Source organism: Giraffa tippelskirchi, chromosome 11, assembly GCF_054371585.1.
Source record: "Giraffa tippelskirchi isolate mGirTip1 chromosome 11, T2T-mGirTip1v1.2.pri, whole genome shotgun sequence".
Lineage (NCBI taxonomy): Eukaryota > Metazoa > Chordata > Mammalia > Artiodactyla > Giraffidae > Giraffa > Giraffa tippelskirchi.
Window position 1 is genome coordinate 17,989,808 of NC_137285.1, and position 13,747 is coordinate 18,003,554.

A 13,747-nucleotide genomic window follows, 5' to 3' on the forward strand; every position below is an offset into this window, starting at 1 on the left:
CACCGAAATCAGATTGATTATATTCTTTGCAGCCAGAGATGGAGAAGCTCTATACAGTCAGCAAAAACAAGACCAGGAGCAGACTGTGGCTCAGATCATGAACTGTTTATTGCCAAATTCAGACTTAAATTGAAGAAAGTAGGGAAAACCACTAGACCATTCAGGTATGACCTAGATCAAATCCCTTATGAGTATACAGTGGAAGTGACAAATAGATTTAAGGGACTAGACCTGATAGAGTGCCTGATGAACTATGGACAGAGGTTCGTGACATTGTACAGGAGACAGGGGTCAAGAAAATCCCCATGGAAAAGAAATGCAAAAAAGCAAAATGGCTGTCTGAGGAGGCCTTACAGATAGCTGGGAAGAGAAGAGAAGCGAAAAGCAAAGGAGAAAAGGAAAGATATTCTCATCTGAATGCAGAGTTCCAAAGAATAGCAAGGAGAGATAAGAAAGCCTTCCTCAGCGATCAGTGCAAACAAATAGAGGAAAACAACAGATTGGGAAAGACTAGAGACCTCTTCAAGAAAATTAGAGATACCAAAGGAACATTTCAGGCAAAGATAGGCTCGATAAAGGACAGAAATCGTATGGACCTAACAGAAGCAGAATTATAAACAAGGAAAGCTCTAATAAGGAATGTGAAGAAGAAAAAAAAATAATGAAAAGGAGAGTGATTGTGGGGCTATTTTTCTCCCATCAAAGTAGCCTCCTCTTGTGTGTTAGTCACTCAGTCGTGTCCACCTCTCTGCGACTCCATGGACTGTAGCCCACCAGGCACCACTGTCCGTGGAATTCTCCAGGCAAGAATACTAGAGTGGGTTGTCATGCCCTTCTCCAGGGGTTCTTCCCTGGAGAACCTTAAACCCGGGTCTCCTGCACTGCAGGCAGATTCTTTACCATCTGACCACCAGGGAAGACTATCTTTACCATCTGAGACCACGAAGGAAGTCTCCTCCTAAAAGGTGCAATTTGGCCAGACATATAAGTGAGAAATCAATTGTGAAAACATGGGACAAAGTAATTCATTCTGTGAGACTGGCAAAAGAAATGGGCAGAAGCACCAGTGAACTTGGCTTTACTGAGGTGCTTTCCAGTAAAGGTTAAGACTTCCTTAGCTTTTAATATGTTTCAGGCATGTACGTTCTAAGCACATTCCATGCAATTCATTTCATCCTCACAAAACTGAGGTAATCACTGTTATCTCCATTTTTCAGATGAGGAAACTGAGGTATGGAGGTTAACTTGCCCAAAGTGACACAGCCAATAAATGTTGGAGCTGGCTTCAAACCCAGAGTCTGTTTTCTCAACCATTACGCAAAGAATCACAGTACGTAATCACATAAGAGTAATACAAATACACAAATCCCTTCTGTGATCGTCTTTTCCTTTTTAAAATCAGTGGATTGAGTTCATTCTTTCACTCAACACATATTATTGATGCTTACCATGTACCATCCTGTTACAGGTATAGGGATATAAGCAGTGAACAGCGAAGAAAGCAGTGAACAAAACAGACAATCCTTGAATTTTTGTCGTTCATACGAACGAAGGGAGACAAAACCCAAAAGTAAAACATAAAAGAATCATAAGAACTGAGGCAAAGGAGGGTGAAGGGAGACTGAATTTAGGATGACCCAGGGAATGCTACACTTAAAAGGGGATCTTTGAGAAAAGACAAAAGAGGTGATTTATCTAGGATTCTGTAACCCCGAAATCAACCTCATTCTCGCCCATACTTCACGCAGGCGCGATACTCAGAGCTCCTGCCTAAGGCTCGAGCGCCCCCTGGTGCCCTGTCGGATCCGCGCAGCTACAGCGGCTAGCCACATACTGCAAGGCCGGAAGCGCGGCGTCCTGCCCTCGCCCTCCCCTTCCGGCTCACTTCCGCCTACCCCGCCCGGGCTGCCAGACCGGAACCGCCGATCTCTAACCAGATTCTCTTCTTTGGGGTTGAGACCGGGGCGCCTCCAAAATGCCGGTAAAGGGGCCAAGCTGGGGGTGTCGGGAGACGGCGGGGATGTGAAAGAGTCGCGAGAAGCCTTGCGTGCGCTGAAAAAAGCAGGCCGAGGAGGGCAGAGAGAAAGCAGGGGCCCGAGAAGGGGAAAGGCAAGAGGAGAGAGGCCGGCCTCTGTGGGATTAGGGCGGCCCGGGGGTGTCGGCCGGCCGTGTAGGAACAGGGCATGGCAGAGTGCGCCAGAGACCCGGGGTGTGCTGAGGAGACCGCCTCAAGTCTTCTGCTCTCTCTTCTCCAAACTTGATCCTTTTTATCGTTTTTTGTGCCTCTCCCCGTCCCCCCGATTCCAGCGGGGTTCCCAAAGCCTCGCTAGAGCCGCGAAGGCAAGGGCTGCCCTTTTAATTTCTCATATCTCAGCTAGGGCCCGGCTTCTTTTTTTTTTTTCCTGTAGGCCCACTTCCTCCTTCGCCTCTGGAGGCGGGTCCCTTATGCTGCCTTTCGCCTGTCAGACTCCACTTTCCGGACTCCTCCTCCCCTGTCGCCCCGACAGCGGCTGCCACCCCTGAGCCTCTGGGTTTAGGGCTCTCAGAGCAGGTGCAAGGTCCGCGCCTAGTTTCCAAATGTTTCTGTTTTCATGCGCATCAGAGTAGGAGTTAAAATTGATGGTGGTTTGGTTGTTCTTAATTTCTGACAGCCACAGGGGTAGATTTATCACCATCATGGTCTTCCTTTTGCAGATGAGGAAAAAGCATGTTCAGTAACATGTGATGTTTAGCATCTGCTGCATGCCAAAGCACTATTACAGCAGTGAATAAGGCCAACAAATCCCTATTCTTAAGGAGTTTACATTCTAATGAGGAGACATAATAAATCTGTAACTGTAAATAAAATAAGGGGGATTGTTTCAGATAGTGACAAATGCCATGAAGGTAATAAGTGGGTAACAAGACAGTATAGCTAGTGCAGGGGAGGGTAGAGGCTGCGTTAGATGAAGCATATCTGTAATAAAAAGGAGCACACCATAGTTACATATTTCGTGAATCCCATAGCTACCATTTGACTCCTGATGCATGTCAGGCCAGCTCTGAGCTACATAGTTTGTATAAATTATTCCCTAATTAATCCTGGGAGTGATTATGAAGTAGATGTTAGTGGTTTTTCATTTTGCAGAGGAGGAAGTTGAGGCTCAGAGAAGTTAAGTAACTAGCCCAAAGCTGCACACAGTGTGTGTGTGGTGTGTTTGTATTGGGGTGTAGTAGATTAACAAATGTTGTGATAGTTTAAGGTGAACAGCAAAGGGACTCAGCCATACATGTACATGTATCTATTCTTCCCCACACTCCCCTCCCACTCAGGCTGCCACATTACAATGGGCAGAGGTCCATGTGCAGGTCCTTGTTGGTTATCCATTTTAAATCCATTTTCACATAAAGTGAAAGTTAGTCACTCAGTTGAGTCTGACTCTTTGGGATCCCATGGGTCCTACTAGGCTCCTCTGTCCTAGGCAAGAATCCTGGGCTCCTCCTCTAGACAAGAATACTGGAGTGGGTTGCCATTTCCTCCTCTAGAGGATCTCCCCGACCCAGGGATTGAACCCAGGTCTCCTGCATTGCAGGCAGATTCTTTACCATTTGACCCACCAGGGAAGCCCTTAAATACGTAAGGACACTAGTAAATCTTGATAAAGCCAGATTTTAAGCCAGAACTCTGAAGGCTTGTACTCATCATTCACCTGACAGAGCCAGGGCTGGTCTTGCATGCCAGTATATCCACATGCCTTGCACACAGAAGGTACTTAGTAATCTGATGAATGAATGAATAAATGACTGGGGCATATGTTATCTTACAAAAAGCCAGACATCTTGTAAAATGCCGAACTAGAAATTGGCCTATAAATTGTTCTCATAAATGTGACTTTTTTCTCCCTCCTCTAACTCACATCCACCCAAGTATATATGTTTTTATTTTACAAATGTGGAAATAGGCTAAGAGAAGAAAAGCGATGTCTTGGTCAAAAGGCATAAAGCCAGGAAGTGGCAGAGCTGAAGAGCCAGTGCTTGGATTGTGGTTTTAACAACAGCTGGGTTGCTGGGTACCTCTGATTTATATAGTGTTTGCCTATTTCTACAGTGTGAATACCCCACCAGTTACCAAGCGCTGTCACCAAATGTGAAATTGGAAGGGAAGCACAGTAGCACCTTATCACATAGTGTTTCCACCGTAGGTGCAAAAGACATAACTAACCTTAGGATCACAGACATTGGTAAAATAACTTTAAAATAGGAAATAATGAAAGTGTCAAATATTTGTTACCTTTGTTTTTAATATAATTTAATTGAAAATGTATATAATTTCATTTTTAATAATGGCTGTGTTCGACAACCAGCTTGCCTCAGATTTTCTCAAAATTCCTCAAAATTTGATTGTTTTCATGAGCCAGTTTATCTTGGATGAGTTATTCTTTTTTTCTTCCTTTAGGGAAATGGACTTGTTTGCCCCAGTGACATTTGCTCTCTTTCTGCTTCTGTGTTCTTACCTGGCTTGTCCCTACAGGCTTACCACTCTTCCCTCATGGACCCTGACACCAAACTCATTGGAAACATGGCACTGTTGCCTATCAGAAGTCAGTTCAAAGGACCTGCCCCTAGAGAGAGTAAGTCAAAACCCCTTTCCGGTATTTTCACATTTTGGTATGAAACCCTCTGATGTTAGCACATCGGGGAAATACTTTCTCAGATTGTTCTTGTATTTTCTATTTGCTTGATGGATATGGTGCTTTCTACCTTCTCAGATCTTGGGTAGATGTTGCATTTAATAGGAAACTGTTATTGCTGCCATTTTCTCTGGGATATTTTGTTGAGAGGGAAGAGGAAATGTGCTTAATTCTCAACACTCTTCCTGTCATCACTGTCAGTTCTTACTAATTGAATGCTGCTGCTTCTATAGAACACCGTGTCCCCATCCTTTCTGTGTCATCAAGCTGGAAAAAACAAAGTGTGTTTTAACCTTTCTTTATCTAAATCTACTTCCTTTGTCTACTCTTCAGGATCCCAGTTTTTACCGATACCTCAGTCTTAAGTGTCCTGTATAACATTATTCATTTCTTCTCTTGCTTTTCTGAATTTTGTATCTTTTACTTCTTTCTTGGCACTCACTTTTTTTTTTTGGAGCTTTTTTTTTTCCTCTGTTCAGAATGCCTCATTCTTTTCAGATACTATCTGAGACTCTTCTGACGACATTCTGAGATGTTCTGCCAACAGTGCAATTTGTGTTGTATTAGACATGGTTTCCCTGCGCCCAGGAAGGGTGTGCACTGAGTTCCATTTGTGGTTTCCAGGACCATAGTTTAGATTACTAATTTTGTACTGACCCTGTCTCCATTCTTCTGGCCAGTTTATTTGACTTGACTTCCTCTTAATTTAGTTTTGTTTTCAATACCAGTTTAAAGCTCAGTAAACTTTGGTGAGTCACCACACTCTTGTTCTGAGATGGGGGGGGAAGCCACCAAAAACAGGAAAAATAATGTAAAAGAATTACATTATTCTTTTGCAGAGGAAGAATAAGAATCAGTGTTTGACCAGATTACTTCCCAGATTGTGACAAAATACCATATATATCAGAAGACATAATTGACCAAGGATGAAGTAAATTTAATTACCACCTTTGCAATTCTTGGGCCCTTGAGAGAGAATAGGACTGCAGGAAACTGGATTTGTATAGTTAAGAGTGACCTGTTACTCTTCCCTAGGGGGCTGGAATAGGACTGAATTGGAATTATGGAGAAATCTAAGCCTGTGCTATGGACTAAGTAACTGTTAGCATTAATCTAGTTATTTACATTCAACAGATGTCTTTTGAACACCTTATATATGCCAAATGCTCTTCTATGTCCTGAATCCTATCAGCTAGCCTCTTTCCCTTCCTCTGCAGCATGACACTGGAGCTAGCTGGCTTTTGTAAGCACTGTGGGATCATAGAAGGAAGTTTCTTTTTTTGCAAATAAGAGAATAGATCACAGGGAACATAAGTTTAGAGTTAGAATTCTGTTGGGGATTTCTGTGGTGGTCCATTGGTTAAGACTGCACGCTTCCACTACAGAGGGTGTGGGTTCAACCCTTGGATGGGGAACTAAGATCCCATATGTCCAAAAAAAATTTTTTTTTAAGAAGGGAAAAAAAAAGAGAGTTCTGTTAAAATTCTCTAGCAGAGGAATGGGCAAAGATAAAGACAACTAGATTACAGTACGAAAGCTTCTGCCTTTCTGCTGTGTGAGAGGGATAGCAGTCAGGGTTGCAAAATAAAAATAACCGTTTCTGCATTGCTGAAACCAGCTGCTGGATATCAAGACCCTGGGATTGTGACCTTTTTAAAATTAAAAAAGGAAAACCCAAAAAAAGCCAAAGAAATTTTGTAATGAGATCTGTCTTTGTTACAACAGTACTTCTGGTTTTTCTCAGTCTCTAGCCACCTTGAACAGATTGCACATATTTGAAGTCACAGTTTTTGTAAAAAGAAAGATGTATGTGTGAATCCCAGTACATTCCTAAATGAACAGCTGAGAGTTTTTTCCCCTAAAGCTATAGTATGTAAGTTCAAATAAAATTGTATGGAATTCTTTGTATTGGGTTGGCCAAAAAGTTCGTTGGGGTTTTCTGTAACATCTTTTGGAAAAACCCAAATGAACTTTTTGGCCATCGAAATATTCTTAAGAAAGCAATTTATTAAATTTAGTCTGTGTCTTGGTCAGTTTTTGTAAATGCATTGAGAAATGTCTGGAGTAATGTTCACCAGATGCTGAGAGTAGTTATTTCTGGGTAGTGAGATTAAGGTAACTGTTACTTTTTTTTTTTCCTGTATTGATTCATTTGTTTCTCTAATGAGCATGTATAATTTTTATAAAGACAATAAAGCTGTCTGAATAAACCATGTGCTTATTTTTCTAGAAATCTTTTCTAAAAACTTTGTTTCACTAGCCTGATTCTATGTTATTCAGTTCCAAAGCCCTTGACTGTTGAGCTTTGATTTTTTTTTTTCTTTATAGCTTTTTAAATGTAATGTTTTACATTTGGCTAATATCCTCTGCCTTTCTCCCATCTGCCCTGCTTAGCAAAAGATACAGATATTGTGGATGAAGCTATCTATTACTTTAAGGCCAATGTCTTCTTCAAAAACTATGAAATTAAGGTAAAGTACAAAACTTTGGCTCTTTAGTTTTCTGATGGGGATAGTATCTACTTGGCAGTCAGAGTTAATGTGAGGAATAAGTAAAATGAAATGAGATTGTGTGATTTTAAAAATCCAGAACAGTGCCTAATTCTGTGTTAATCTTAGTTCACCATGGTTTTGGAAACTACTGTCTGAGGGCCAAATCTGGTCTACCACATCTTTTTGTAAATCATTTTACTGGAACATAGCCATTTGCATTTGTTACACATCGCCTATGGGTGCTTTCATGCCACAACAGCTGAGTTGAGTAGTTGTGACAGACTGTGGCTCACAAACCTTAAAATATTGTTTGGTCCTATACTGAGGAGATTTACCCTTGTCTAGACACTTCTTTATATTTATTTACTCAGCAGTATTAAGCACCTACTTTGTACAAGTCCAAAACCAAAAACTTTTGCATGCTGTTTTTTATATACTTCTGTGTCCTGGACCCTTCCCTCAACCTCCTAGTTCTTGTGATCTCAGGAGGAAGGGAGGCGTGGGAGTGGGTAGAAAAGGAGAGGGAGAAATGGAAAGAAGTTCTCTGAGATGCTGCTATGAGCAAGTTACAAGGAATGTCAATAACTCTTCTTGGTAATGTTCTACATTATGGAATTTCAGTTCAGTCTTTCATTCGTGTCTGACTCTTTGCGACCCCATGGACTGCAGCACGCCAGGCTTCCCCCTCCATCACCAACTCCCGGAGTTTATCCACAATCAGCCATCTCATCCTCTGTTGTCACCTTCTCCTCCTGCCCTCAGTCTTTCCCAGCATCAGGGTGTTTTTCAAATGAGTCAGTTCTTTGCATCAGGTGGCCAAAGTATTGGAGTTTCAGCTTCAACATCAGTCCTTCCAATGAACACCCAGGACTGATCTCTTTTAGGATGGACTGGTTGGATCTCCTTGCAGTCCAAGGGACTCTCAAGAGTCTTCTCCAACACCACAGTTCAAAAGCATCAGTTCTTCGGCGCTCAGCTTTCTTTATAGTCCAACTCTCACATCAATACACGACTACTGGAAAAACTATAGCCTTGACTAGACGGACCTTTGTTGGCAAAGTAATGTCTCTGCTTTTTAATACACTGTCTAAGTTGGTCATAACTTTCCTTCCAAGGAGCAAGCGTCTTTTAATTTCATGGCTTCAGTCACCATCGGCAGTGATTTTGGAGCCCAAGAAAATAAAGTCAGCCATGTTTCCACTGTTTGCCCATCTATTGGCCATGAAGTGATGGGACCGGATGCCATGATCTTAGTTTGCTGAATGTTGAGCTTTAAGCCAACTTTTTCACTCTCCTCTCTCACTTTCATCAAGAGGCTCTTTAGTTCTTCTTCACTTTCTGCCATCAGGGTGGTGTCATCTGCATATCTGAGGTTATTGATATTTCTCCTGGCAATCTTGATTCCAGCTTGTGCTTCATCCAGCCCAGTGTTTCTCATGATATACTCTGCATATAAGTTAAATAGGCAGAGTGACAATATACACCCTTGATGTACTCCTTTTCCTATTTGGAACCAGTCTGTTGTTGCATGTCCATTTCTAACTGTTGCTTCCTGACCTGCATACAGGTTTCTCAAGAGGCAGGTCAGGTGGTCTGGTATTCCCATCTCTTTCAGAATTTTCCACAGTTTATTGTGATCCACACAGTCAAAGGCTTTGGCATAGTCAATAAAGCAGAAATAGATGTTTTTCTGGAATTCTCTTGCTTTTTCGATGATCCATCGGGTGTTGGCAATTTGATCTCTGGTTCCTCTGCCTTTTCTAAAACCAGCTTGAACATCTGGAAGTTCACGGTTCATGTATTGCTGAAGCCTGGCTTGGAGAATTTTGAGCATTACTTTACTAGCATGTGAGATGAGTGCAATTGTGCAGTAGTTTGAGCATTCTTTGGCATTGCCTTTCTTTGGGATTGGAATGAAAACTGACCTTGTCCAGTTCTGTGGCCACTGCTGAGTTTTCCAAATTTGCTGGCATATTGAGTGCAGCACTTTCACAGCATCATCTTTTAGGATTTGAAATAACTCAACTGGAATTTCATCACCTTCACTAGCTTTGTTCGTAGTGATGCTTCCTAAGGCCCTCTTGACTTCACATTCCAGGATGTCGGGCTCTAGGTGAGTGATCACACCATCGTGATTATCTGGGTCGTGAAGATCTTTTCTGTACAGTTCTTCTGTGTATTCTTGCCACCTCTTCTTAATATCTTCTGCTTCTGTTAGGTCCCTACAATTTCTGTCCTTTATTGAGCCCATCTTTGCATGAAATGTTCCCTTGGTATCTCTAATTTTCTTGAAGAGATCTCTAGTCTTGCTCATTCTATTGTTTTCCTCTATTTCTTTGCCCTGATCACTGAGGAAGGCTTTCTTATCTCTGCTTGCTATTTTTGGAACTCTGCATTCAAATGGGTATATCTTTCCTTTTCTCCTTTACTTTTTGCTTCTTTCAACTCCTTGTCAAACTTTAATCTCTTGGAATCCAACAGGGTGTGAAATCTTTATTTGTAGACTCTTGGACAATAAACTGTGATCTAAACATTCTGTGATGTTATGGCCGTTTCTGATCTGATGCATAGTCTTAAGTGTGGTGTTTGTAATTAAAATTCCACCACATTTCATTCTTTCTCGAATATCATAGACTCTTAAAAATAGGCAAAAGTGTTGTTTGTTTCTTTAAAATTATAAATCGGTGTAAAATTTGACCTGAAGTACGTGCCACATTTGATTAGCATCCATTTGTCTTCTCCACATTTTCCTTTGGGTCAGGTCAAGAGTTGGACTTTTGGAGCTCTTCAAGAATAGGTCAGTTGTGAAATAATTGCTTCCTCCTTTAGAGTCATAAATGTTTCTATTCTCGGCAGAGATCCTGAAGTGAAAGGGCTTTTAAAGATTAACCAGCCATATGGTTCACTTCAGGTTTTCCAGGCAGCTTTGTTGGCTCTCCTTCCTAGAAGGAGAGATTATTGGTACAACTCCTCAGGAACCCAGGGCAAGGGGAGCTGAGGAAAACAGGGGCAGCCGCACAGCTCAGGGAGGAAGCTGGTGGCTGCCTCCCCAGGAGCAGACAGAGGGCTTGAGAAGATTGCATTTGGAGAATGGGAATTTTTGATGCTGTAGTAACTGTGCTCTCAATTTTCAGTTAATAAATCAAAAGGCAAAGATTGAATTCTTTTATTGCAAATAATTATTGCATTTTGATCAGGACTGTTTTTAAGTTTTGTCTTCTTCCCATAGAATGAAGCCGATAGGACCTTGATATATATAACTCTCTACATTTCTGAGTGTCTAAAGAAACTCCAAAAGGTAATTAAGCCCGGATGATCATTTGTCAGGAACACAATAGGTGTTTAGACTTGTTGAGACTTTAAGGAGAAGTAGAAAATATTTCTTCTGACTTAGAGCATGGACTTGAGAGGAAAATATAAATGTAGGTGTCTAAACTTGTAGTAGTTGACTAATGAGAAGATAAGGATGATGGTGTTTTACGGCTTTGCAAATGTATATCTCTTAACTTCCAGTAGTTGACTAATGAGAAGATAAGGATGATGGTGTTTTAAGCCTTTGCGTATATTTTTCCAAGACAGAAATCTTGACAAAAATATTCTTTTGTAAGCCCGTGGCTTAAGGGTTCTTAACCTGGGGTCCAGGGATAGAATTCAGAGGTGCATGAACTTGAGTAGAGAAAAGATTACATCTTTTCACTAACCTCCAACTGAAATCTAGCATTTACTTTAATTATTAACGTAGGCAGCAACCCACAATAGCATTAGCAATACCTGTGACTTTCTGCAGCATTTTCATACTACATTTAGAATTGAAGATATTTTGAAATTTTATTTACATTCATTACTGCTTCAAAATTCAGTTGTTAGGTCCACTGCTGAGTGTTGTTATTTAGTGCATTAAAGAGCACATGTGCAGCTATGTCATAAATTTGATTTTTTAAGTATTGTAATTGTTGTATTTCATTATAATTGGATTCTTGTGTAGTCCTGTTTTATCTTATTTATTTAAAAGGTTAGTCTGAGGAGGAGCCTACAGGCTTTACCAGATTACAAAAGGGCACAAAAACATAACCCCAGACATAGCCACTTAGACTAAAAAACTGCAAATTGAAATGTTATATCCCTTTTCCCTACGTTTGTGTATATAATTTTTTTTTTTTTAGTGCAATTCTAAAAGCCAAGGCGAGAAAGAAATGTATACACTGGGAATCACTAATTTTCCCATTCCTGGAGAGCCTGGTTTTCCACTTAATGCCATTTACGCCAAACCTGCAAACAAACAGGAAGATGGTAAGAACCTCTCCTCCCCCTTCTATGTGGCACACAGTTTTCTCCACTGGGCTTTTTACCCCCCTCCTTTTCTTGACTTAATTGTTGTACAGATTGAGAGTGGAATCATTAGCTCATGCACTATCCTACTTTGTGAGAGTCACTCTCACAAAAGATTCTTGGCAACAAGTGTGACACGTAGAGAACCTTTTGAACCAAAATGAGTATAATCTTAAAACCATTTGAACTGCCGTTTCTATTTCTTACCCTGTTCAGATGTTGAAGAATATTGCCAAGGTCAGTGTCTAAACCAACAGCTAGCACATTTGGGATGCTTTCTCAGATATAATTTTTTATTTTACCCGCTCTTGATTTTAGAAGTGATGAGGGCCTACTTACAACAGCTGAGGCAAGAGACTGGACTGAGACTTTGTGAGAAAGTTTTTGACCCTCAGAATGATAAACCCAGCAAGGTAAAAACTCTTTTCATTGCCTATTTAGTTGATAAATCACCTTTTACCCTGTAGCCACTGTTAAACACACTAAGGTGTTTATTTTTCACATTGCAGTGTTGCTTAACTTTGGTACCTTATACATAGTAGGAGTTCCTTGAGTCACACAGAATAATGAATTGCATGTAATAAGAAATTTTGGTTGTATGCTCTTATGTTGGGACGTTTTAAACCGATAGAATGGGTATTGTGTGAGATAGCTTTAATGTATTTATTTTGTTGTAATTTTAAGTGACCTGTGAGTCACTGCAGAAAAAAAAGGAGAGAAAAAAAGGAAGAAAGGAAAAAAAAAAAGAAAATTTTACATGTACCTTCGAAGAGCTTATATAATGTAAGGGCTGCCAGACCACTGTTAAGTTTTCTTGTTAAGTAAATTCATATTCTGACCTTACCTTGAACTTGCACTGTGATTTGACCACCACTGTTCCTTGTTTTGTCCCCCCTTGTTAGTGGTGGACTTGCTTTGTGAAGAGACAGTTCATGAACAAGAGTCTTTCAGGACCTGGACAATAAAGCCAGCCTCGGGCAGCAGTCACAGCAAGATGTACACAGTTCTTTGCCTTTATTTCATAAAGTTTTATACAGAGGAGAGAAGAGCGTGTGTCTTTACTTGAAGAGCTCTTTATCAAGAATTTGGGGTGGGATGGGTGGGGAAGAATGAGTTGTTGACTGGTGATTTGAAATGTCTGCAGTATTAAGCTGGTGCTTAATAAATAATAATAAAGAAATTTCTAACATTTCATGTCAGAAGAAATCCATTGCTTTGACATTTACATAAAAATTTGGGGGACAGTATTCACCCTTTAAAAGTGTACAGTTCAGTTGATAATAATACATTGTTGTTGCTGTTCAGTCACTAAATTATGTCCATCTCTTTTCGACCCCATGGACTGCAGCACGCCAGGCTTCCCTGTCCTTCGCAATCTCCCGGAGTTTGCTCAAATTCATGTCCATTGAGTCAGTGATGCCAGCCAACTTTCTCATCCTCTGTCGCCCCCTTCTCCTACTGCCCTCAATCTTTCCCAGCATCAGGGTCTATGCCAATGAGATGGCTCTTCAAATCAGGTGGCCAAAGTATTGGAGCTTCAACTTCAGCACCAGTCCTTCCAATGAATATTCAGGTTGATTTCCTTTTGTATACTAAGTTTATCTCCTCACCACTAATTCCAGAAGACTTTTGCCACCCTAAAAAGATGTACTTGTACTCTTTAGCAATCATTCTCCCCAAATTCCTTTCCAACCCCTTCTTCCCACTGTCTCTATGGATTTGCCTTTTCTGGACATTTCACATAAATGGAATTGTAAAACAGGTGTCTTTCCTCTCTTGTTTCTTTGACCCAGGACAATGTTTTCAAGGTTCATCCATGTTATAATGTGTATCAGTACCTCATTCCTTTTTTAAAAAAAAATTATGGTAAAATAAAGCACTGCAGAAAGGTGACTGCAGCCATGAAATTAAAAGATGCTTGCTCCTTAGAAGAAAAGCTACTACCAAATTAGCATATCAAAAAGCCAGAGACATTACTTTGCCAACAAAGGTCCGTGTAGTCAAAGCTATGGTTTTTCCAGTAGTCCTGTGTGGATGTGAGAGTTGTACTGTAAAGAAAGCTGAGCACTGAAGAATTGATGCTTTTGAACTGTGGTGTTGGAGAAGACTTGAGAGTCCCTTAGACTGCAGGGAGATCAAACCAGTCAATCCTAAAGGAAATCAGTCCTAAATATTCACTGGAAGGACTGATGTTGAAGCTGAATCTCCAATCCTTTGGCCACCTGATGTGAAGAACTGACTCATTGGAAAAGACCC

General features: G+C 40.8%; 1 protein-coding gene across 2 annotated transcripts; it reads left to right on the forward strand.

Moving 5' to 3' along the window:
- The first annotated feature begins 1,910 nt into the window (after positions 1-1,910).
- Positions 1,911-12,697, forward strand: ARPC3 (actin related protein 2/3 complex subunit 3). Of its 2 annotated transcripts, none has more exons than XM_081539989.1 (7): positions 1,911-1,981; positions 4,511-4,610; positions 7,065-7,141; positions 10,392-10,460; positions 11,326-11,452; positions 11,810-11,904; positions 12,394-12,697. In XM_081539989.1, exons 1-7 carry the CDS (start codon positions 1,976-1,978, stop codon positions 12,454-12,456), a joined length of 537 nt encoding a protein of 178 aa, XP_081396115.1. In that variant the 5' UTR covers positions 1,911-1,975; the 3' UTR covers positions 12,457-12,697. The 2 variants fall into 2 exon arrangements, with proteins under 2 accessions (XP_081396115.1, XP_081396116.1); XM_081539990.1 differs by having other exon boundaries at positions 11,813-11,904.
- Positions 12,698-13,747: the final 1,050 nt, after the last annotated feature.